This window comes from Chelon labrosus (genome assembly GCF_963514085.1).
Source record: "Chelon labrosus genome assembly, chromosome: 12".
Classification (NCBI taxonomy): Eukaryota; Metazoa; Chordata; class Actinopteri; order Mugiliformes; family Mugilidae; genus Chelon; species Chelon labrosus.
Genome location: NC_140345.1, coordinates 9,061,817 through 9,086,824, shown reverse-complemented (window position 1 = coordinate 9,086,824; position 25,008 = coordinate 9,061,817). Strand labels below are relative to the sequence as shown.

General features: G+C 42.0%; 3 protein-coding genes across 5 annotated transcripts in view; 2 read left to right on the top strand and 1 right to left on the bottom strand.

The window, feature by feature from the left end:
- The window catches only part of ephb6 (eph receptor B6), a 33,070-nt gene extending 21,683 nt beyond the window's left edge, over positions 1-11,387 (top strand). The window contains exons 6-19 of the mRNA XM_084557936.1: positions 2,795-2,950; positions 3,332-3,603; positions 4,042-4,123; positions 4,769-4,893; positions 4,987-5,149; positions 5,433-5,547; positions 5,643-5,698; positions 6,027-6,143; positions 6,236-6,483; positions 6,583-6,801; positions 6,885-7,034; positions 7,566-7,750; positions 7,862-8,020; positions 8,765-11,387. Coding sequence (XP_084414062.1) covers positions 2,795-2,950; positions 3,332-3,603; positions 4,042-4,123; positions 4,769-4,893; positions 4,987-5,149; positions 5,433-5,547; positions 5,643-5,698; positions 6,027-6,143; positions 6,236-6,483; positions 6,583-6,801; positions 6,885-7,034; positions 7,566-7,750; positions 7,862-8,020; positions 8,765-8,870 — 2,153 coding nt within the window. The 3' untranslated portion in view covers positions 8,871-11,387. The remainder of the gene's footprint in view (positions 1-2,794; positions 2,951-3,331; positions 3,604-4,041; positions 4,124-4,768; positions 4,894-4,986; positions 5,150-5,432; positions 5,548-5,642; positions 5,699-6,026; positions 6,144-6,235; positions 6,484-6,582; positions 6,802-6,884; positions 7,035-7,565; positions 7,751-7,861; positions 8,021-8,764) is intronic.
- Positions 11,388-14,269: 2,882 nt separating this feature from the next.
- Positions 14,270-20,252, top strand: trpv6 (transient receptor potential cation channel, subfamily V, member 6). 3 transcript variants are annotated; one of them, XM_084557484.1, is made up of 17 exons: positions 14,313-14,366; positions 14,573-14,720; positions 14,848-14,945; positions 15,031-15,153; positions 15,708-15,848; positions 16,004-16,102; positions 16,714-16,889; positions 16,999-17,145; positions 17,224-17,303; positions 17,392-17,527; positions 17,810-17,896; positions 17,988-18,064; positions 18,142-18,307; positions 18,448-18,514; positions 18,637-18,905; positions 18,996-19,102; positions 19,734-20,252. In XM_084557484.1, exons 2-17 carry the CDS (start codon positions 14,590-14,592, stop codon positions 19,978-19,980), a joined length of 2,151 nt encoding a protein of 716 aa, XP_084413610.1. In that variant the 5' UTR covers positions 14,313-14,366; positions 14,573-14,589; the 3' UTR covers positions 19,981-20,252. The 3 variants fall into 3 exon arrangements, with proteins under 3 accessions (XP_084413611.1, XP_084413610.1, XP_084413612.1); XM_084557485.1 differs by having other exon boundaries at positions 14,270-14,720; XM_084557486.1 differs by lacking the exon at positions 19,734-20,252 and having other exon boundaries at positions 18,637-19,028.
- Positions 20,253-20,309: 57 nt separating this feature from the next.
- Positions 20,310-24,999, bottom strand: LOC311497537 (C-type lectin domain family 9 member A). Its single transcript, XM_084557851.1, has 8 exons — positions 24,643-24,999; positions 24,319-24,491; positions 22,412-22,553; positions 22,227-22,331; positions 21,845-21,982; positions 21,273-21,424; positions 21,055-21,152; positions 20,310-20,764 (listed from the first exon to the last, which is right to left on the bottom strand). Exons 1-8 carry the CDS (start codon positions 24,734-24,736, stop codon positions 20,638-20,640), a joined length of 1,029 nt encoding a protein of 342 aa, XP_084413977.1. The 5' UTR covers positions 24,737-24,999; the 3' UTR covers positions 20,310-20,637.
- Positions 25,000-25,008: the final 9 nt, after the last annotated feature.

Genomic DNA, 25,008 nt, shown 5'->3' with positions numbered 1-25,008 from the left:
TCTCCTCGTTTCTCACCCATCATCTACCGCTCATGTGCATAATCCTACTGTTCATCCTACAACTGTCTTGGGCCATCCATCTCCATGTTCACTTCTTCCCCTTTTCGCGTTTTCTAGTTCTTCCTCTGCATATCTCGACATCGCCTTTTACGTTTCTCTGCCTCCCTTGTCCTCCTTCACACCTGTTTGAAAGCAGAGTCAGCTCTATAAGAGACAAGTGAGAACACAGAAAGGCTTTTATCCGATTATTCTTTTTCACTTCTTGCCTTCTTATCTTCTGCTCCCACACTGCCCCACCACCATCTAGTATACACACATGCATCCACACACTCACACAGCAGGCCAAGCCTAAGACATGTTCTTGACAAGGTTATATAAATAAGGTCAGAGGTTTGCTCCCACTGGCCATAAATAACAAACACACATCCTCTGTCATCCTCCAGCTCTGGAGCACTTTAACAATGCTTAAAATCAAACAAGAGGATCCTTCCTTTGCGTTGGTCAGGTGTTATCACCTGTACTATTTACACTCTCAAAGATACAAGAGAGCCTCTCTGTGTGAGATTATACACACATTCTACATTCATCTTACAGACAAAGGGACCTCGCTTTGAATGATGCAGCCTTTAGCCGACACTGATTTAGACACACACATACACACAGGCTGGAGACTCAGTATTCTCATATTCTCACGCTCAGGACAAACACTCTGGGTTCCGGCAGGCAGCAGCATGAAGCGATGTGTCCGTCACCTTCAGCTCTGCGCTCAGCTGACATTAACAAGTGGCACATTTGAAAGATTTTCCACAGCAAAACACATCAGTTCAACAGCTACGTGTTTGTGTTTGAGAGATAGACAGAAATAATAGAAGCTCTTCGCTTAAAGTCATGTTATATTTCAGATGGATTATAGGGACATAGACCCATCAGCCACAACATTATGACCACTGACAGGTGAAGTAAATAACATTGACCGTCTTGTAACAATACAGTGTTCTGCTGGGAAACTTTTGGACCTGGCATTCATGTGGATGTTACTTAGACATGTACCACCCACCTAGACCAGACCAGACACCCCCACCCCATAGCAATGACACTCCTTGATGACAGCAGCCATCCCCAGCAGGATGCAGCCTGACACAGACACACACACAAAAACGGTTTAGGAACAACTCAAAAAACATGAAGATGATCAAGTATCTGTGGGATGATCCACAGAGGCCCCTCCCCTCAACCCATAGGACCCAAAGGCCCCCACTAACAACATTATGTTGCCAGACACCACAGGACCCCCTCAGAAGGCCCATGTCCATTCTCTGATGAGCCACGACTGTTTTGGAGACACAAGGGGAGACCTACACAATATTAGGAAGGTGGTCATAATGTTATGCCTGATCGGTGTAAAATGAAAAATTTCTAGTATTAATAATAATTAATAATTATGATCAGGGTTTGATTTTTTTCAAATAAAGTAGTTAACACTGTACTAAGTAAGACTCTCAGTCTGCTTTAAAGTAACCATTTAAAGCAGACAAATGCGGAGATTTTCAAAGTTTCCGTTTCCGTTCTTTATGCTAAACTAATCTCTAATCACTGGTGGCTGGATCTTCGGATTTCCTGTTCAACCAGATGATGGGCTGCTACGCCGACACCGAGCCAGTACGGTCTTCCTTGAGTGTGGGGACTGTGGGGATTTACTGCTCTCTCCTATGGCGGGCCACTTCCTCTGTAAACACAAGTAAATGACAGTGGTGGACAAAACCAACAACAAACAACAGGCTGCAGATGAACTTCTGAACCGTAGAGAACCACAAGCCAAGCTGAAATTGATGCTTAGCTACAAACCACTTACTGCAGTTTGAACGAAACCGACCAAAACAATAAAAAAAAAAAGACGGTTAAAGTATAAGTGTACAAGAAAGTTTTTTATATCAGTGTCGGTGGATTTAAAACCGACTGCAGATCACAGCCTTGAAACCTCTGTCTGATGTCAGGTGAAGTGCTGCGATAAATGCCAGATGTTCAGATTTTCTTCTTCTTAACTTTTACTGTATTTTCTTCTCTACACAGCATTTTTGTACACATCCACTCATCATCTCACGTTTCATTAAAAATCTTGTCTCAAAAGTCATTTGACTCAGCTGTTCTCGAGCTTTCAACCGAGACGTCACTGAAACTTTCCATTGTCTGCGGCCGTTGTTCAGTGACAGTGATATGATTGAAAGGTCCTGAACAAGTGAGGACATGGAGAAATATTCTTTTTGTCAGCTGCTGTTATGTAAACTCAGTGGAAATCATGATTTTTTTACCTGCAGGTACAGGTGCTGGTAGTTTTCATTCATTCATCTTCTGTAACCACTAACAGCTGTCTTCGGGCGAGAGCCGGGGTACACCCTGGACAGGTCGCCAGTCCATCACAGTGCTAACACAGAGGGACAGACAACCATTCACATTCACATGCACACCTATTTTATTTAGAATCACCAATTAACCTAATGACCATGTCTTTGGCCGGAGGGAGGAAGCCGGAGTACCCGGAGAGTTTTATTTTATCTTCAACTGTAAATTTTATGAAACATTAAAGCATATAATGTCGGGCTAAACTGTTTTTGTTCTGACCCCATCAACATACTTTAGTACTCTTTCTAAGCTTTATTCTTCACCAACAACTGCAGGGTTCCTGCACAACACAGCTCTGAACACCACTGCCTCAAAGGATTTATGACTTTATTTATATGTTTGCACGCTGTGAATAAACTCAGATGTCCTTGTGTCTCTTCTGGTCTCTCCGCAGCGTGTCCTGTGGGCTACTTCAAGTCTGTTTCAGGCTCTGTTCCCTGCTCAGTGTGTCCACCCAACAGCAGAACCAGCCAGGAGGGATCAAAAGTGTGCGAATGTCGCAGCGGCTTTTACCGGTCTGCCAGTGATGCCAACTCCTCTGCCTGCACAAGTGAGCTTTGTCTGTTTATTTGTTTGTCTGTGTCTGACTCTTTGTGATGTGTTCACGGGGCATCAGCGGAGTCATTTGTTCAAGCTGTGAGGCCTGAGATACGCAGTCAGTGACCAAAATCCATTTTCTTTTCATCTTTAAATGGCACCAACAGCAAAAACATGTCAAGTATTAACTTTCTGTGCCCACTTTACTTAAATTGCTTCACCGCTGAACTATTTCGTGAAGTTCTTTCCATTCCTTTTACGTGGATAAATGTCTTCACCAGCACGTAGCTTCTTTCATATCTTAAACTTTTTAGCAGATGCTTCCATCTGAGTGTCCTCAGCTTACATTATGTATGTCAAACCCCCTCCCATTCGCTCTCCATTTGCTTCTCAGCTCCTCCATCTGCTCCAGTCTCTCTGTCGTGGGAGTATGAGAGCGGTGACGGCGGTGTGTCCTTAAGGTGGCGCCCTCCGGTGGACATGGGAGGCCGAGGCGAAGTGTGGTACGGGGTGGTGTGTCGCATCTGCCCCTCAGCCACCTTCACCAACCCGGCATCGTGCTCCTGGTGCGGGGAGGGCGTCACGTTCAGCCCCTCCCAGACCAACCTGAAACAAACCAAGGTCACCCTCAACAACCTGCTGACCAGAGTCACTTATCTCATACAGGTAGAGATTAGCACTTTGTGGACAGTCTATAAGCGTTGTATTTACCTTAGTAACTGCTTTTAGCACTTCTTGCTATTCTTGGTTCCCAGTAAATGTTTGGACTGAATTAACACAGCCAGTTAGAAATAGTTTTTAAGATATTTCTGTGAATAGTGACGCTTTTCCTGGAGTTGCAGCCAAGCGGTTCCTCCGTGCTGTATTATTTCATAAAGCTCCACATCAGCAAATACACACTAACATTTATTATTTAGCTCGGCTTAGCTAGACTAAATCATAGTCTATTTCTTATTCATAATGGGCAGATATTCCCCATTTGCTGGTGTTTGTTGACCTGACATAGCGAATGCCTGCTTTAGTTTCTCAAACGCTGAAGCTTGTCATAAATGTAGATAGAAAAAGGCTTTGAATGTCACATTTGTGTGTTCTTCGTATTGACAGGTGCAAGCCATGAATGAGGTGTCGGCTTTGAGCCCTTTTCCTGCTCGCTACACAAGCATCAATTTCACTACAAGCCAGTCAGGTGAGAATGGGACAAAGAGGCTGAAAGAGATGAGATGAAAGAGGAAGAGGCACTGTGATGATGATGATGTTTTTGTAGATACTGTGTGTGTGTGTCTGTCCCCCCTCTCGCTCCCTCTCTTTCGGCCCTGCCGCTCCATCTTTTCTGCTCCTGCTCTCTGGACAGGAGGTCGCTCGAGGTTACAATATCCTGTCACATCCCATTATAGTCATGGCGAAGGAAGAAAGGGACAAATGAGGGATGGGAAGACAAAGAGTCAGACAGAAAGAGAGATGAAAGCAGACGAGTGAGGAGAGGAGAATGGGGGCATTGTGCGGACCAAGTGCTCCACTGTACAATTTTCCAAGGAGCTGATCAAGACTGTGTGGACCTTTCAAAGAGCTTAAATGTTCTAAAGTCCTCTAGTGTGCTCTCAGAGTTTATTGATTAAATGAATGGAATGACGGAAAGTTTGCTTTAACTGGCCTAGCCTGGCAGCACACTGACTGTCACTAGATCCTTCTTGGCGCTCCATAAAAACTCAGACTCCGCTTTCATGCTCTAATGAATATCCTCCTCAGATTCTGTTACACTGCCCTCATGTGGTCACCGTCACCTCAACACACTTCTGCTGGCAGCTGATCAGTCACCTCTTGTCTCCCACAGTTCCCAGCACAGTTCCCATGATGCACCAGCTGAGCCGTGCCCCAGACTCCATCACTCTGTCCTGGCCTCAGCCGGACAGGCCCAATGGAGACATCCTGGAGTACCAGCTCAGATACTATGACAAGGTACGTTTAATGAAATGGCACACATTTTACACAGAACATACTGGCCGTATTTCTACACATTAAAAACCAACGTCCCCCTTCTGTGTCCCTCAGGGTTCAGATGTGGACAGTGCATTGAGTGTGTACAGTGAGACCAACACGGTGACGGTCAACTCCCTGATCCCTGGCTCCATCTACGCCTTCCAGATCAGAGCTCGAAATGAACGAGGCTTCGGCCCTTACAGCAACACCATCTACTTCACCACACTGCCTCTGGGTACAGCACTCATTCACTGCAATACCATGAAATCCATCGCAGCCGCAGTGCATCATTGTTATAAACAGACTGCTGAACAAGTGGAATTTACCATGTTTAGGCCAAGAGGCCTCATTGATGTAAAGAAAAAGATAAAGATCAGATCTATTATATTATATAGCCACAGTAACAAGAGCTTTTTTTTCCTAATTAGTTTCAGCCAGCAAAAGAAGATTTAGAGATTATGTAGCTGATAACTTTCATTATGAAACAGTCGATAATTGCCTCACGTTTTCTCCCACAGAGGAGCATTCACAACAGATCCACAACCGACTTCCTCTGCTGGTGGGGTCCGTGATGGGTGGGGCGGCGTTTCTCCTTGTTGTGGCGGCGATTGTGGTTGTGGTGGTATTTCGCAGGTAGATAATTTTTAAAAATACATACGTTTACATACACACCAGATATGTGTGTACAACATGTGCGTAAATTCACACGGTCTTTTTTCACATGGCAGTAAGAGGAGGGAGAGTCCGTACAGCGACAGACTCCAGAGGTACATCAGTAACAGAGGTGAGCAAGGGTATATTTAATTTACCGTAATTTAATTAAAGTCTTTTAAATTAGGTATTTGCTTTGCATTTATTACAACATTTTAAATGAGCTACAGGCAAACAGCATTATTAAGATTTGACTCTGCTTTCATTTTCTAACATAATTTAATAATAATTAACATACGTCATAATGTTATACCTGATCAAAGCATGTAGATGTATGCATCTTTTATTGTGAAGAATAATGTCCATCTGTTGTGGAATGAAAGATAATACCAACCTTGCAAGATAATAAATTTGTGATTAAAATAAAGAGCTTATCTCTCAAAATCGCTTTTTAATTCCAGGTGGAGTAAAGTATTACGTGGATCCATCCACTTACGAGGACCCCAGTGAGGCAGTCAAAGAATTTGCCCGTGAGATAGATCCCACTCACGTCAAGATAGAGGAGGTGATTGGTGCAGGTAAGCCTGACACTCTCTTTTCTTTTATATGTTACAATAGATAAGCGACAGTGGTCACCACAGTGTAATCTGTTCCTTCCTCTCCTCTCCAGCCCAGTTCGGTGAGGTGTCTCGTGGCCGGTACCGTCCTCTGGGTCGTAGAGAAGTGCTGGTAGCGGTGAAGACTCTGCGCTGGGGAGCGTCCGACAGAGAGAGGGGGATGTTCCTCAGTGAAGCAGGGGTCCTGGGACAGTTTGACCACCCTAATGTGCTGAAGTTAGAAGGTGTCATCACCCGCACCCCACCAGAGAGGATCATCACTGAGTTCATGGAGAACGGGCCCCTGGATGCCTTCCTCAGGGTGAGAAAACAACACACTGTTAGCAGTTTCCATGTTAGGCCTGCTGTGCATCCTTGATACTCCGCACTGAAAACCAAAAACTCATCTTAATTCCTTCAGGAGAACGAAGGCCAGTTCAGTGTCCTCCAGCTCGTTGGAATGCTCAGAGGAGTTGGTGCAGGGATGCGTTATCTGTCAGAGAGAAACTTCGTCCACCGAGACCTGGCAGCCAGGAACGTGTTGGTCAACTCCAACCTGGTCTGTAAAGTGTCCGACTTCGGCCTCTCCAGACTCATGAGGGGCCTGGACCACAACATACCTACGTACACTGCCTCACTGGTACGTTCTGGGAGTTACTTTGGTGACTACTCAACTGTTTGTCAGAGGCAGCTGTGTCATCGTGCTCCTTTGTCCTCCAACAGGGCAGCAAGATTCCTGTGAGGTGGACGGCACCAGAAGCTTTTCAACATCGCAAGTTCAGCTCAGCTAGTGATGTGTGGAGCTTCGGCATACTCATGTGGGAAGTGATGTCCTACGGGGAGCGTCCATACTGGGACATGAGCAATCAAGAAGTTAGTATGAAGAAGAATATTCAATCCAGTTGGGAATCTTTTTACGTTTCTCTGTCCTCTCGAGTCTTGTTATTTTTCTTCCTTTAGCATTAAAATGAAGAAATGAAATATATGTATTAGATGCTATAAAGCTTACAAGACTAGCTTCCCAGTATACAGCTGTTTCTTGTTTCTTCTCTATGAAGGAGGGTAATAAGTAAGCCACATCTTTTACATCAGTACAATGTTCATTTCCGAGTTAATCTAGAGAAATAAAAAGGGTTATTTCAGGAAAGTAGCCACCCAGTGCTTAAAGTCTACATGCTGCTACTTGCAACCACTGAAATGCCCTTTATTTCTTCCTCCTCATGTTACATAACACGCAGAGTTAAATGGTGACAAAATGCCAAACAGCTGAAATTTCCATAATTTTCACTTAGTCAGTCTTGCAGGCACTCAGCGTTCAGTGACCTTCTGTGGTGGCCAATTACAGAAGACTCCTCACACCATCTGGCCCACTTATGTCTCATGCCTTCCTCTCTCTGTCCGCAGGTGATGAAGGCCGTAGCAGATCAGTATCGTCTCCCTGCCCCCCACAACTGCCCCCCTGCCCTCCACTCGCTCATGCTTCAGTGCTGGCAGGCCGATCGAGGGGACCGGCCAGGCTTCGACTCGCTCCTGTCCTCTTTGGATCGGCTCATCAGACACCCTGCCTCCCTCAAGGCCGAGCCAACGCGGTGAGACTGCAGCTTCTGGCAAACGCTGCTGCAGAACATATCCGAGGCAGCAGGTGATGCACAATCTGTTACATTTATGGATTCTCATGCCCTCATTTTTGACATTTGCAGAAGCTGCTCCCAGCCACTGCTCAGCCCCACCCCCACAGACTTATCGTCAGTGGCGACAGTCAGTGATTGGCTGAAGGCGCTGAGGATGGAGAGATATCAGGATGAGTTTGAACAAGCCCAACTAGACACATTAGACAGAGTCAGCCTGCTGACTATGGAGTGAGTATACATGGATATTACTTTGGTATTGTGTGTCAACTGTATTTTACATTTTTTTTACAATGTTTTGAGATTGGCTTCCTTCTTTTTAGGAAATGAGTACTTTTTATTTACGTTCAAACACCTTAAAAAACACCTGTTACTTCTTAAAAACTACCTTTTTATGCATGAATTAACAGTTCCAATTTTACTTTATCAACCAAGTTAGTTTTGCTCTGATCTTGCATGAAATGCTTTGAAGCATCAAACGTTCCAATGTTACTTGTTACTTGTTCATTAAGGACAGATCAAACAGGAGTTCAGAATGAACATGTATTGACAAAGCTTGAGCATGCAAAGTATTTTTGGCGGTTAGACTCTAAAGTTAAGGTATCATGGAACTGAGTCCCTGACAATGAAGGAGGATGGGGACAGAACCCCACAGAGTCTCAACGTAGATGGCTGATGGAGACCTCTGATTAAGACTCCTGAGACAAAAAAGAAGAGGTGGGGATGGGGAGGAGGAGGGTTGCAAGCATTTAAAGCATAGGGGCTAGCAATTGATTGGCTCAGGGAAGGCAGGCAAATATGTCATTGGACTAGAGTGATGAAAAACATAAGAAAAGAAGAAATGGAGTGGCAGGAATAGCCCACCTTCACAATTGAGGAAGGAAAACAGAACGTGAGGGGACAGATGTTCCTTACTGAACTTACCTAAGCTTTAATAATACTGACTAATTAGTTATTATCTGAACTCTTCTTCAGAGATGTCCAGAATCTTGGCGTGAATCTGCTGGGACACCAGAGGAAGATTGTCACCGCTGCTCAGCAGCTAAGGGCCTACCTGACACAGGGCCAGGTGGAGGTCTGAACTCTACCATCAGTTCAACCCGTGCTATGGATTTCTAGGGTTTTCACATTCCTCTGCTGCGTCTTATTTCTACGACACTTAATTTTGATGGAGCACCTTTCAAGCCAAAACTAAATCAGCTAACAGTGCCACACCGATGTCTGTTCTTATAAACCTGACACTACACCCAGAAAGAGTGAAAAAGGAGCCCGGACTTTTCCCCGCCAGTCACTTGAGCCACAACAAAAGAGGGATGCACTATGGGAGCTGCAGTTTAGATCACCTTGAGGTTAGGAAGTTGCTGGGGACTTAAAAGATTCCTTTGTGTTTTGTCACTATATTTCACTTGACTGTAGTCTCCCTTCTTCGTTCCTTACCCATTTGCAGTCCTAGCTCCCACCTCGTCTTCCACTTCTCTTCCTCTCTTAAGCATTTTAATTTCACATCCTCATTGAGTACATTAAAAATGTTTTTGTTTTTTTTGTTCTTTTGTTAAAATATTTATGGAGATCTCTTCTCACAAAGAATTGCGAAAAGACAATCAAAACCCTTTTCTAATATTTTTTATGTCTATGTAAATGTATAACACTTCTCTATTTAACATGCCAAATGCTAAAAAGTACAATGGGATACCTTGCAGCAAATGGCAACCCACTGAGGTCTTACCATTAGCTTTCAGATAAACCACCAATCCAAAGTCAGTGCTGGAAACTCTGAGGTTAGATGTCATTCACTGCCATAAAACTGGGAAAACAAAACCTGGATGGAAAAATGCTTTTAAAAACAGAAGCTCCTGTTATTTCCCCTTAAAAGAGACATATCCAGGGTCTGAGAGCAGCCCAGTTCGTACAACTCACTCTCACTGCAAAGCTTCTTGGTGACAGCAGAGCTCACACGCTGTAAAACGTTACGAACCTCACCTCTGCTGAAAACGCAAGCATCTGTCTGTGATGACAACAGAGCCGAACAGCACCCACCTTTATGTGTACATTTCACACTTCACCTCTTTTTGTCCGGTTGCTAGAGTAAAGACACTGAGTCGTTGAAGCGTTGTGAATGTGTGAAATGGGAAAGATCTGATCTGATTTACACTTGAAGGAAGGAAGCGAAATGCTTTGTAAGTATGTACCCGTGTGTCTGTAACGTGTGTGTGCCGTATATGCTGTACATGATGCTGTGTGAGTGCGTGTATGGGTGTGTGTGTGTGTGTGTGTGTGTGTGTTGGAGACAGGTGTGTCAGGCTACACACATTGCTAGCTGTTTTCTTGTGTGAGTGTTCACCACGATTCTGTAATTGTGCAAATTTGTAAAATAAATATGATTTTATTTAACAAAAATGTACTTGCGTCTTGTTTTGCCAAGTGCCACTCTAATAATACGATTTTAATTCATTTTTGGACATAGCTTAGGAGGAAAAGATGGTGGAAGGTCTTTATGGGGCAGGCTTGCTATCTTAAACTTAAAACATAGTAAGTAGCTAGACAAGACATTGCATCTAATCATACAGTATTTTATGATTGTATTGACTTATTACCACATTAAAGTTATTCAGCTTCATTAAGCTATCCCGAAATGTTACTCAGTAGTCCATCACTTGTATTTCCAACACATTAATCTGTTAATCCACTAATGCTCGACTTAACATTGTGTTTAAGTACTGTTTGGTGCTCCAGCAGATTTCTTTTATAATTACAGGGGGAAAAAATGAAGGGATGAGGAGAGAGGTGGTTGTAGAAATTCAGCGCGTAACATTGTAGAAGCAAAGAGAAAGAGAATAATAAAACGTGAATAAATGTTTCAGTTCTGATCATTCAAGTAACACAGAAATGATTTGATTTTCCATCCACACATGAAAAAAAATAATTATCTCCACGTGAGCTGTGAAAATCTTCAGGTTAACTCACATAATTTTTGTGGTGGCTCACTCAACGGTCTCTGAAGACAAAATATGGACGAGCAGGGTGACTAATATGATAACATACACTCACTTGCCAGTTTATTAGGTACACTAGTGAAAACGAATGTAACAGTCCTGCACTAAATTTTATCTTCATGTAGATTGTGGTATTAAGGATTAGTTTAAACTCTGAACTGATTTATCTCTGTTTTCATTTCGGACCTGTGGTTTTTAGTACTGTTGAATTATATTGTGTTGCGCCAACACATGTTTTTGTCATTTTGATAACCAAACCCCACCATGCTGAAGAAACACTTTTCTGTTTAATTCAATACAATTTAACTGCACCACAAACTACATTCTGCAAAATGACGATACAGTTGAATGATCACCTTCATTACATTCTTTCAACATTTGCAAATTGCTTTAATTGATGCATCTTGGGAGGCCTGTTTGAACAGAACAAAAGGCATCCAATGGAAAAAAAAAGAACAATTTAAAGCTTAATAAACTAGTCCATTGGTTCAAATCAATTACTGAACTAGCATATCCATATTAACAAACACGGAGAAGCATTATGGATGAGAGACATACAAAACTTTACGCTGTAGCTTTAGTGCTGCTACTAAATGAATAGCATATTGTTCACCTTGGTGTGCTAACATCTCCTTCACGGTGTTAAAGGGTGAACTTCATGTTCCACAGATCAGCAGGTTTGTGTCAAATCACAGTTTGGGATCTGCTTGGATCAGCATCAGTCCAACAACAGAAACTGGTCTCCCTCATGCCCCACTGCCGCTGATATCAGAGCAGATCTGACTGACAGCAAGACCGCATACACAAACCAGCACCTTATTATGCCAGTGTGCTCCAGCTGGCACCGTGACATACAGTGTTTTACTGTCAGACTGCAATGTGGCCTTCAGATTGTATCTGTGTCAAGCTGCAGGGTCATTTCTTTATAAAGGTCAAACAATTTTAACCCTTCAAACTTTATTTTACTTTGTAGCCCAGGTCATGATTTGACCATGCTGTAGTATATTTAATTAAAATATTAGTAAAAGTCTAATCTGTAAGGAATCTAATCTATAAATAGTGGTGTACTGGTTATAAAAACCTTCATCTTAATCTATAATTGTTTCAAAAAATGTGACAGTGTAGTGACAAATTAACAACCAACCAAAAAATGTATTAATGCATTGACCAGTGAAAAAAGCTGAAAAAATGGATTGGGAAGAAAGCTTTTAGGTTTTCTGCTCCTGCTGCATGGAACAACCGACAGTCTAATCTTCAAAATGTATCTTTAAAAGAGGGTGAAATCTATAGAGTCCAATTTGTCTGAGTGCAAATGTTTTAACTGAGCTTTTCTGTTATTTCTTTGTTATTTCTTGTTGAAACTGTATTCTTTCCACTCTTGACCAGGTCTCCCTTGTAAAAGAGATATTTGATCTCAACAGGACAAACTTGGTTAAATAAAGGCTACATAAAAAAATATTAAAAGTAAGACTTCTGGTACATTGACCATTTTCTTTGTCTTTATCAATAGAAAATAAAACTTCACAGACTCCAGGGCTGGGCAATGAGCTATGTTTTAGAAGATGATCATATGCTTTCAAATTCAAATTCAAATCACTTTGTCTGTCCCCAAGGGGCAATTTAAAAGAGCATATAAAGTAACTGAATAAACACAACACAGACACCAAGAAACACAAAAAAAGCATGCGGCCAAATAATTTATAAAGTGTTTCAATTACACTGTGCATTTGTGAATTTTTTAAAACATCTTTTTGATAAATATATTTTGCCTGTTTAATAATGGAACAGGCAAAATATCCAAAGATTACGGCTAAATGGAGAGGACACAAAAGTAGAAATAAAATGTCAAAAATGATAAAGTCCTGTATAACTACTTCAGGACTATAAGTAACACATGCAGTGCTACTGAAGAGTAAATCCATTCTACCACTATGTTTTGGGTTTTTTCCTTAAGTAAAGGATCTGAAAATGGTTTCACCTCTGAAAAAGAGAGAAATATGAGAATGGCTCACAGGATAGGTGTAATTTTCCAGTGAAATATGAATCCTATTTAATCTGAGTTCACAGGAGCTTAAAGAAATTTTAATATAAAACATTACACCTTAAACCTTAACAAGCAGCTGAGCAGCTTTTACAAATGATGTCTCCCTGTTGTAGCTCTTAAATAATGATCAGTGGACAGAATAAGAGCATCTGTTCAATGTCATAAACTCACCAGAGATGTCTGTAATAATTGTTTTCTGTGGTGTCCTGACTCAAATTAACACAGAGCTGTTATGTATGAGCAGGAACATAGAAGACAGAAACCACAAAATCATGTTTTTACGGTGTTATTGTTTCTCTATAAAAGACATTATCAGTGTGGAAACCATTGGTCTTTATGACTCTGCTTAAAGATGGTGCTCCCCGTCTGGAAAACAACTATTATCTCCACAATACTAAATGACGGCCACATGTCCAGCCGTTATCAGGGCCTCCTATTGAGTCTTCCTAAACCCTGTTTATCCTGCGGCCAACCGGACTGTTAGTCATGAGCTATAAATGGTTCAGAAAAATACCTGGACACTACAACCGAGGTGACCAGCAATGTTGTACAAGTTGACTGAAAATAATGAATCTATGTGGAATTTAAATATCTTACCAGTTGGTTGCTTCAGTGCTTTAAAAAAATGGTTTCACTAAATGTGCCATTATCTTTGTTTTCTTTCTTCAGAAGAAAGTGACGTTCCCTCTTTGGACACGATGCTGCCAGGCTCTAAATGATCATTATGGTCTTTGTGACGCAGCAATTACCGTATTTGTGATCATTCCTGTTGACACATGAACGGTGCTCAAACATGTGAAATCACTGTGAATGAAGGTGTTTTCGTGTACAAGAAGCAGCGTGCTCAACAACCATACATCATCTCCATATTTACTCGAACAAATAATCGCAGTTTCGCTCTGAGAAATGTGCCCATTTTTAGAACCATCTGAAAAAAACAAAATACCTCCAAGAACAGAAGAACAGAGATACAACGTACAAGCTTGCAATTTCCAAACAGGTTTTCTTAACAGTTCACAAGAACAATGACCGCAATGCGTTGACTTTCATGATGTTGCATAATTTTCATAGTGGCCATGCAGGTTTTGGTGGTAGTCAGAGGAATGCAGACAGGCATGGTGATAGCAAGGAGATATACTGGGATCAGGGACTGGACCATTGACACTTCACCTTTGAGGTGACAGATTCGAGCCAGTAATTTCAGTTCAGCATGATTGGAGGGGTTCCCGGTCAACATCGAGTGGAAGCTTAAAGCACAACTTTCTCTGTGGGATTTCTGACCAGCAGGTGAAAGTCTACCTGCTCATTACTGCCTCACTCTCTCTGTTTTACCTGTCTGCTCTTCACTCATCCTCCCTCTCCACCCATTCATTCCCAATCCCTCCACATGTCTCCTCCCTCGTGGCTGGGTCATATATAATGTGGGTGCCACAGGGATTTCACTTCTCCTCAGGGACATTTTAGTGGCACTGGTTCCAATTTTGAGTGTTATGACAGTATATCAACGGATGTGGAGGCGCTGAATGTTTTTAGTTTAAGGGTAAGATTGAGGAAATTTCCTTTTTTTCTTTGTTTATGTTTTATAGTCATTAAAAATATATTTAAAATCAGAAAATACATTTGAAAATAATTTCAAAATGATAACTTTCAAGCCCTAAATATTGAATAAATTCCTGCCTGCTGGGATAGACTCTGCTGCTTGTCAATGTTGATTAATCTACGTTTTTTTTTCTTCCTGTCTTTTAGGGGAACATCAGGTGTCAATGTCGCCGTCTTTAGCTAGATCTGCTCCGAGCGAGCTCAACCATTGGTGGAGCCAGCTGAGGTTTCGCCTTCAAAACAAAAAAGGATGGAATGAGATGTTGGATGAGACATTTCTGCTCCACACAAAAAAGTAATAAAATCATATCTGGGACAACTTTCCACCGTTTTCAGTATTAACTTTGACTACCTTTAAAGTAACAACAAAGCCTGTTTAATAAGAGTACATGTGATGTTCTTTTCTGTCCTTTTCCCCTCAGCATAAATGACATTCCTCTGTTCTATGCGGCTAAAAAGAACAGTGCTGGTTGTATCAAGAAACTGCTAAGCTGTTCATCCACCAACATCTTTGAGAGAGGTGAGACTGAACTACTAATGTAAACCTAGCTGCGTTCTCATGTAAGTGTTTTTGTGATCTGTGAAGCTGCAATCTTCTCATCCAGGTGCCCTGGGAGAGACAGCGCTTCATGTCGCTGTCATGAGCGATAACCTGGATGCTGCCGTGGCTCTGATGGACGGAGCTCCTGAGCTCATCAACGAGCCCATGACATCTGAGCTTTTCCAAGGTTGCCATGCATGAACTCACATAAACTCACAGACAAAAACGCACATTGTGCAGTTTAAATCTCACTGTAAGTGTAAACGGGTAAAGCTGTGAGCTGTTTGGTCTGCAGCTGAATATGAAGCAGGGGAAAGGAGGAGACGGTTTTATATATAAAAGCTTGCAAAAAGACAGTAATTTAGCTGTTCAGCAAATGTTGTTGCCAAAAAACATGAAAAAGGATCACACAGCGAATGATAAAAACTGCCAAACTCAACTTTCACTGAGTCAGACTATGTCACTGAATCTGTTTTGACTTTGTTAGTCATTCAGGTAGAATGTGAATAATTATTTTCTCTAATAAACATCTATAGGCAACAATTTACAATAGTGGGCCCTTTCAGCCTCTTTCTCCACTTAGGGGGAAAGAGTGGGGGAAAAAAAACTGATGAATACTTGTTGATCATAAAACTATTTCAGATTGTCCTTCAGATTCAGTTTAGATCCAAGCTTTACTGATTAAAACACAGCTTATTCAAACTGCACTGATGTCCGCTGTCTGTCCCTGCTCGGCCTCAGGTGTCACTCCCCTCCACATCGCTGTGGTGAATCAGAACATCGATCTGGTTCATCATCTGATCAGTCGTGGCGCTGATGTGGCCACACCTCGAGTCACCGGTCTGTACTTCAGGAAGAGGATTGGAGGACTTCTCTACTGTGGTAAGTCATCATGAGTGAGGTTATGTTAAAATGTGTGGGGTGTCATAAACCACCGAACAAATTAAAAAATAATATGTATAAGCTGTTCTGGACAAAGGCATTTTCCAAAGTGACAAAAAAAAACGTGCTTTTCAAAAGATACTTTTGCTCAACAGGTGAGCACATCCTGTCTTTTGCTGCATGCACTGGGAACGAGGACATTATCTCCATGGTGATCAACGCAGGGGCCAGCACCAGGATCCAGGATTACCGTGGTATGAAATCGACCACTGAGTTTCAGAAATAACGGTGTTACTTCATATTACAACACAAAGTAGGCAATTACTCAGAGACTCCTCTTGGGACCTCTGAAGGTCTGCTCCATATGATTTGGATTCACATAATTTCATTTATCGCAGAACACCGAATTGCAAAATTTATTACGACAGGTTTTGTGCTCTACCAAGTGGCCTTGGTCTTGTATCACTCTGTGTTAACCTTTAGTTTTAATAGTATTATCCGTTGGAAAGTGTGTTTTATCTGTTTTTTTATGTGTACCAGAAACTCCTATATAAACTCCATCACAGAAGTACTGAAAGGCATCAGCCAGCAAATATCTTCACCATTAACTTCAGTGTTTAAAAATTAAGAAAAAGAACATATTAACATTTTCAAGTAGCTCAAAACTGTATGATATCAGAACTATAAAACTCCTGATGCCTGGGGAAACAGGGAAATGGAAATCTCTTAAGTAGTTAATTCAGGTTAAATAAGTCATGTACATCCGTGCAAATCTGCGTTCTCTGATATTAATAATTAACTGGCTTGTTTTTTTTTTTCTTGTACCTCTGGTCTCCTGTCTAAACATGTCTTATCTTCTCTCTAGGCAACACACTGCTTCACATTTTGGTTCTGCAGCCCAACAAGACGATTGCGTGCCAGGCCATTGACCTGATTCTGGCACGCGATGCAGAGCTGGACCAGCCAATGCCACTCGATATGGTGCCCAACTACCGAGGCCTCACACCTTTTAAACTGGCAGCCAAAGAGGGAAACATTGTGGTGAGTGGAGCATGGGAAGGATCACATGGTGAAAACTCGACATGAAAGGTAGAGCAGATTATATCACTAATCCTGTCCTTGCTGCCGCTATTCCTTCTGTCTCCCTCAGGCTTTTCAGCACCTGGTTAACAAAAGACGTGTGGTTCAGTGGAGTCTGGGGCCTTTGAGCTCTCACCTGTACGACCTGACGGAGATCGACTCATGGGCCGACAGCATGTCAGTCCTGGAGCTCATCGTGGGCAGCCATCGGAGAGAGGTACAGGACGGGATATGAATAGTATTTAAGGGAAAACGCTATTTTGTCAAGAAATTAAAACCATTTTTGGTTCTCCAGGCAAGAAGTATTCTGGAGGTGACTCCTGTGAGGCAGCTGGTTAGTCTGAAGTGGAACCTGTATGGGAAACATTACTTCAGGTAACGTCTCATTTATCCATGCCTGAGGTCAAATATCTGAACTGCACACGTGTCCTGTTTTACATTATTCTGTTTCCTCTCTTGTTAGGCTGCTGCTGCTGCTGTATCTCCTGTACATTGGGACCTTCACACTGTGTTGTGTGTTTCGCCCTCTAAAGGATGCTCCAGAGAACTACACCAAGTCAGACAAGGACAAAACCATCCGGATCCAGAAGCCACTCAATGTACGTTAGAGTTATGAATTTATGGCATGAGTGTGATGTGACACTCTGAGGCTTTTACCTCAGATTAATACAGTGACAGAGAGTCATCATTTAGACAGGCTTCTGGTTTTAAATCAACGTCTTTGAGGTGTATGATCAACATCAAATCTCTCAAGCCGTCTTTATTTGTTCATAATATACTGAATGCATTTGTAAATGTCAGCATGAACACCTACACACGGTGTAATAATTAGAAGCTTTTAATATTAACGCAAACTTTAATTAGCTTTTTTCCTGCCTCAGGAGAGTTATGTGACTTATGAGGATAACCTACGGCTGGCGGGAGAGGTCATCAGCGTTCTGGGAGCTTTTGTCATCCTGTTGCTGGAGGTCAGCATATGAAACATGATTTATCTTCATGCATATTGCATACTCTAGCAGAGTGTATTGACACATTTACCTTCATCCTCTTTTCCAACAGATCCCTGACATACTCAGAGTAGGAGCAAAGCGCTACTTTGGCCAGACAGCACTGGGAGGCCCCTTCCATGTCATCCTGTAAGTAGAAACACATCTGAGCAGCAGAATAAGGCATTAAGTTTGGAGCATCTCTAACCTGGTTGTTGCTCTTTCAGTATCAGCTATGCGTGCTTGGTGGTGCTGCTGTGTGTGTTCAGAACCTCTGAGGTACAGGGGGAGGCCGAGGTGATGGCCGTGTGCTTGGTCCTCGGCTGGTGCAACGTCATGTTCTTCGCCCGAGGTTTTGAAATGCTCGGCCCTTATGTCATCATGATACAGAAGGTACATTGCAGCTCAGCCTTTGCTGAAACGGCTCCATTCACACACCTGCACACAAATGTTTTCAAGCAGGTGTATTGACATGTTGTTTTGGTCTTGGAGGTTCATCTATTTGAAGTACCTTGTGTCTCATTTCCCTCTAGATTATATTTGGAGACCTGACAAAGTTTATGTGGCTGAGTTTCATTGTGCTCATTGGGTTTTCCACCTGTGAGTATATATTTTTAGAAATGCACAAACACTTTTGCCTTCACAGAATGCATACGATACGAACTTCTCAATAGATTTTGACTTTTCTGCTCCCTTGCGTACCCCCTTATTTTTCTCCTCAGCCCTCTGGATGGTGTATATGACCCAGGAAATAGACTCCATCCCTGCGTATCACTCATTCCCCATCACCCTCTTCTCCCAGTTTGAGCTCAGTGTGGGTCTCATCGACCTGCCTGTGGACCACACCTTCACTACACCCCCAATCGTCCATGTCCTGCACTGCGCCTTTTCTGTGGTCTCCTACATCCTTCTGTTAAATCTGTTGATCGCCATGATGAGTGACACACACTGGAGGGTGGCCCAGGAGAGGGATGAGCTCTGGAGGACTCAGGTAACAAATACGCAATCATCTAAATAAACACCTTGACGGTATGCGTTATGTGTGCTGTGTCATGGTTACGGGTGTAATGTTGTTGTGCAGGTGGTGGCCACAACTCTGATGCTGGAGAGGAGGCTTCCCCGCTGCCTGTGGCCTCGGCTCGGGGTGTGTGGGATAAACTACGGCCTGGAGGAGCGCTGGTACCTCAGGTAGGAGGACGATGCAAACCAACACAGCAGAAATGTACATAGTAAAGATTATATCTGAAGCAGGGCGGCTATTCGTACTAAAATTATGACAAATGAAGGAGGTTCTACCACCAACCACAGACTAAGTTGATGCACTGCAGCCACAAGTCATGATGTGAGGAAGAAGCTCAGCTCTCATTTCTCCTCTTAGTGACACATACTTCCTCCACTTGCAACATTACAAGGAATAGAAAATAATATACATATTCAGTTGCTTTCTGAAAACGTTCTCTTTGTGTGATAAACGTGGAGCTGTGTCCAGAAGCAGGTTATCATAGCTTAGCATAAATAGTGGATTAACAGTAAGCCTGGTTCACTCTAAACGTGACAAAATCTTCCTTAAAGTAAGTGTATTTCTCAAAATGTCAAATGATTGCTTTAAATTAGATGTAGTTATGTATGTAGAGTATGTGAGGAAGGAAATATAATAACATCATCTTATTGGTAATGGAATGAGAGTGGTGTTTTAACCCAGACCAAACCTCACTTGAGGCTACTTCTGTTGATCTCCATTTACACATATATAGTTTACAGCGCAATAGTGTTTGTCTCGAAACATGTGTGACTTGTGATTTACTCATTCTCCATGCAGGGTTGAGGACAGAAATGACCCCATGATGCAAAAGATGCGACGATACATCAAGGCCTTCTCCAAGGAGGAAGAAAGGGAAAAAGAGGGACTGGAGAAGTCCGACACAACCCCGAAGCTCAGACCTAAATACAGAGGATTTCACAACAGGAAGGCCCTGGCGGGGTGGGACATGATTCGTCACAGCGCTCTAGGTTTGGATTTGGAGCAGGAGGAGCCAGAGGAGGACCAGGACATTAAATATGTTTAGAATGAGATTCTGCCAGATCCTGAAATGCATTTCTCAAGAGCTTGCATCAACTAAAGAGTCCCGAACTTATGAAGTAAAGTGTTGATTAGTTTCAACCCACTTGCAAAAAGAGGATTCAACTTTCTCGGTTTCTCTATGTAGTGAACAGTGCAATTATTCCTGCAGTATTATGCTATAGATAAGAGTTTGTTATTTTTATAGCAGTATGAACAAGATGTAGCAGTAATGTATCCTAAGCTAAAGTAAAGTGAAACATAAACACTCAATCATCATGTAGCTGCATGAATACTTTTATATAATAATAAAAATGTATTGAGACAAACACTGGCCTTTATTTATGAAACGTTTATTTAGCAGGACGTCGAATGGTAAGAGGGAGTTAACCTGATTAAAGTGTACAAATGCGTATATGCAATAGTGCAATATTAGAATACATATCGTGCTACAAAACACTACAGAAAAGATAAAAAAAGTCTGACTGCACAGCACTTCAGGTATCAAAACTATAATCTAAGAAGCTACATTATTAGTTTTTGCTACTCTATTGACTGAAATGTAAAGTGGAAATTTGATTGATTTGACATTGTTACTGAAGAATATGTGCTGGTTGTTATAACGTTTGTTTACTCATTATTCTGTGAGGAAACAATGATGTTCTCAGAGTTGCAGCTCGCAGATGAAGTAAGTCTGGGCTTGGCAGGAAGCTGTGATCCAGTTCTTCTCATTAGTGCTGTCACTGCAGAGAATCCCACAGTCCCCATTCTGTGGATTTTCTGCCCAGTAACTGCAAACAAAAAGATGGAGACTTAACGGTTACACTGTGATCTCTGGACATTACCGGACTATCAAGCAGTCTGGTATACCTGTACGACGATCTAATGCAATCCAATGCAGCAGCTGCACCATGACATTAATATTTATAGAACTTGCTGAGACTCTTCAGAATGTGTAAATTAAATTTTTGGTTTATATTTGAGGCCAGGTGGTGTTGGGAATGAGGGGATGCTATCATTATTTAATTAATTTAAAAGTTAGAAATCAGCAAACATGGGGGAAAAAAACAGCAAAACTGACCTCTCTCGCAGCATGGTGTTGTTCACCCAGGTCCAGGCATCGTCTTTGTTTCTCAGCCCGATCCAGTATTTCAGGTTCCCTTTCGTAGTGAGAAAACTCTAGAGGAGAGAGAGACCCATTCACACTGAGCACATTATTACCATTTTTATGAACTGCGTGGTTATGGTACATGGGGAAGGATGCAAGCGACATCAGAGTTTAAAAGATTCAAGATCCACCTGAACTTTTTGGCTGCTAATAACGGCCAGAGATCCTCCTCTAGCCGTGCAGTTTTTCTGGCTCTCAGTCCAGTTCATCCTGATAGTGGACAGGTAATAACATGATCTGCCAAAAGCCAGCCAACCATTAGAGCACTGCTGGCAGCCGACGCCTGGAAGCGGAGAGAAAGAAATGACTGAGTTTGAAAAAAGTAACGAAAGTCCTATTCACAGATTGACTACACATCCTCCAACATCAACAAGTCTGACAGCTTTTCTTTTCTTTTGCATATTCAAGCATATATATGTACAGACATGCACTGTATGTGCCCTTATGCAATCACATAGCAATCTGAAATAGTCTAAGAGGAAATAATAATGCTGATTAAACTAGAACGGCTGAATCGTGCTTTGAATTAAACAAATTGGCACAGTTCTCTAAAACCAAACACATGAAGTAACTTCCTGTAGGACAGAGCAATGAAAGCAGAACTATCACCAAAACCTTCATCTGTTTTTCCTGAATCTGGTTGTTTCATTGGCTTGCTCAAGGTTTTCTACACTGCATTTTTTCCAGCTGGTATCACACTCACGGTGGACAAGATTGTCTGGGAACTGGGCCTGGCACTGCTCGAAGCTGCATGTTGGAGCAAATGGAGGATTTCGCCCGTCAGCTTTGATGTCTGCTGTGGCGTCCTCACTCACAGGGCAGACTGTGGTTCCAGTTTGCACTAGAAATCGGAGAAGAGTGGGAGGAGTTTTGAGGAAAAGAATGCTTGCATGTCTGCAGCAGTGCAACTGGCCACATTTTGTATTCCTGTATCATCTATTGTTATGAGAGAAAATGATAAAAGCAGCGTGATGCTAAGCATAACTGAATAAATCTTTTATAATCTGCTGCGTCACAAACACCATCCGTCCACCGTCGGTTTCTTGTTCCAACATGAACTCAGATCCATGGCTGCAGGTACTCACATTTCAAAGCGAGGAAAACAACGACCAGCAGAAGGACAAGGCAGATCACCGTGAGGAAAACACACGCAGCACGGTATCGACGTACATTTCCTTCGGTCTGTTTGCCTGAGGAGGAAAACATCAGCCACATGTTAATGAGCACAACACAGACCACCATCAAGTCTCAGAAAGCGACTCCGTCCTACCTTTCTCCCCCTCCAGTTCAACCGATAACTTGGATGACAGGTTTTCACTGGCTTCATCTTTCTTATCCTCCACATAATTGCGCCAGAATTTGATGTACATGGAGAAAAATGTATTTGGTATTTGAGAGGAAGCTTGTTTTCTCTACCCTGCTTTGTCTTCCTGTCCGGCTGACTCACGACTGCCTGCCACACTGTGCTTTTAATAGACCCCCTCCCTTCCTTGCCTTATCACTATAGCAACACAGCCTTCAGTGATTCCTAAATTATTCACAGAGCACAGTGCATGGATTGTCCTTGAATGCCCCGAACTTTTATCTCTCTGAGTCTTTGAGAATGAGTGTGTGAGCGAGAGGGAAAACCCAAACAAGACACAGACAGACATGGCAGACTTTCGACTCCACGAAGCCAGCAGACAGGATTTCATTCCTGAGGTCAATTCAAATCAGTGTTTTTGTCAAAGTCTTTGCAGAGACAGAACGTACAGTCATCACGGATACAGATATAAAACATTAGTCTAAATATAAGATCATCATAGCAGGATGTTGTGCAGAAAGAGGGACTTAAACAAGGCTTTGCTAAAGAGCCTGTTTCCACTCCCTCTACCGCACAAGGGGTCATGATTAAGTTACAGAAAAGATGATAGCTTGCAATGTCACAACTTTCCAGTGAATTACTGGCTATTTTTGTGTGTTAGTAAAAAGTTACACTTACTGCGGTGCTATTTCACCATGTCACTGTTTTCTTTCTTCGTTTCCTCCATTTGTGAAAAGGTGCAACATAAAACAAAAGCCAGCGTGAGATGGTGAAGACATTCAGACAAAAGCAAGACAGCTGATGACAGTGGAGGCGAGGTGTGAACACGACAAACAGGTCCTCCTGTCAGTCCATTTATGATATGTGTATGGTAGAGTTGTGTTGATAACTTTAACAAAGCTGTACTAGTGGTTTGGTTTCACACTAGTGGCTAATGTGCATAAAGACTGGAAACTGAGAAGTATGTTATAGATAATGAATAACTGATAATGAGAGCCAAATTATCAACAGAATTTAGTTTTAGTATAGTAGTCACAGTAGTAGAATTCCTACCACTTGTGCTAGCAATAGTTATTACTGACTAAATAATATTACAAGTAAACAGTACTATTTCATATCTGCACATGCTTAAGCTTCTCATGAATATAATAGCATCTGTAGAATATGTTTTAATATTGCAATAGATTACAAATATTCGTATACACAGGGTTTGGACAAACTGTTCATCTTGTTCACAATAAATATATTTGGCCACTATAGCACAGATGAAGTTCTTGCAGAGTATTACATTGTGGTAAGTAACGATTGGAAGTGGTTAGCCGGTTATTGCAGAGCAGAACATTAATTGTTAAGATTCTTTTGAGACATGTCTGAAGCAACATTTCAATTTTTAAAGTGGGAATATCTGTGCAAGTATTCGAGTTCTTTCACAGGAACCTGAGTTTTGTTGACTCTGTCGGTTTCATGAAACAGAAAAACACTTAAAGACAGTAATAGTCCTATTCATCGTGTCAGCTTTTTTCTAATTCCACGCACAAATATACAGTATTATAAGTTACACCAGAGGGACGTGAAAAGTTAAAACTGAAAAAGAATCTTATTATCAAAAGATAGAAGTTAAATAATAACAGAAAGTATCTCTGTAATGAGTACGTTGCAGTTTCCTCTAACTGGTGATGTGGTTTAATGAAAAGGCAACTTAACTTCTGCTTTCCTCTTTTCTTTTTGACCGAATCCCTTTCGGAAAAACTTTTGAAATCATCTTCAGACATCACTCAGAAATGTAGGCTAAGAAGGTTTCCAGCGTTTTTACAAAGAAATGCATACAGGTGGAGGCATGATGACACACGTTTGTGCGTTTCAGCTGAACCTACAGAGGACACACACACTCTGCATGAAGCTGTACCTGCTGCTGCTGCTGCTGCTGCTGGTGCTGCTGCTGCTGCTGCTGCTGCTGCTGCTGCTGCTTTATCACCAGGAAAAGCTTCTGCGTAGACGTCCTCAGATGGAATTTCTAACGAGGAGTAGACGTTTGCTTCTGCTTCCTCTAAAGACAAAAATACAGAGACGTTTTATCTTCCAAATAATTTAACACAAAATTGAACACAGAGTCAAACATCTTACTCAGAACATTTTTTCTTTGCAGAATAAAAACATGAATGATTTTCACTGGATATCTAGTTAAATTTCTTTCTCACCTTTAGGTTTGACCTCCACAGTTGGTTTACTTGCTCCTTCATCTTCTTCTTCTTTTCCTGTCTCCTTGTCCTCGGGGATCTCTTGCATCTCCATGCCTCTTCTCGTCCGGCAATTACTTTCGATTCACCCAAAAAGTCTTTCAGAACCAGCTCACCAACTAACAAGTTATGTAACCTTTTGATCAGGCAAAGAATTGCTAATGACGCCCAGTTGCAAGGATTACGCGTAAATTATTTGTATGACAATAAAGAAAATAAATGTTCAGAGACAGAAGTGACCACTGAATATGTGTCTCATCTAATCTGAGATGACAGACTACTTCCCTAAAAAGATTTCTCTTGTTTTCATCCTTCCCCAAACCATAA

What these genes read in the sequence shown, in the direction of transcription:
- LOC311497537 (XM_084557851.1), bottom strand. Translation starts at nt 24,736, where the DNA reads ATGGAGATGCAAGAGATCCCCGAGGACAAGGAGACAGGAAAAGAAGAA. An exon ending in TGTGGAGGTCAAACCTAAAG is followed by an intron (nt 24,492 to 24,642) that starts GTGAGAAAGAAA and finishes TTTTGTCTTTAG; the next exon opens with AGGAAGCAGAAGCAAACGTC. An exon ending in TGAACTGGAGGGGGAGAAAG is followed by an intron (nt 22,332 to 22,411) that starts GTAGGACGGAGT and finishes TTTCCTCCTCAG; the next exon opens with GCAAACAGACCGAAGGAAAT.
- trpv6 (XM_084557485.1), top strand. Translation starts at nt 14,590, where the DNA reads ATGTCGCCGTCTTTAGCTAGATCTGCTCCGAGCGAGCTCAACCATTGG. An exon ending in TGGAGGACTTCTCTACTGTG is followed by an intron (nt 15,849 to 16,003) that starts GTAAGTCATCAT and finishes TTTGCTCAACAG; the next exon opens with GTGAGCACATCCTGTCTTTT. An exon ending in GCTCATTGGGTTTTCCACCT is followed by an intron (nt 18,515 to 18,636) that starts GTGAGTATATAT and finishes TTTTCTCCTCAG; the next exon opens with CCCTCTGGATGGTGTATATG.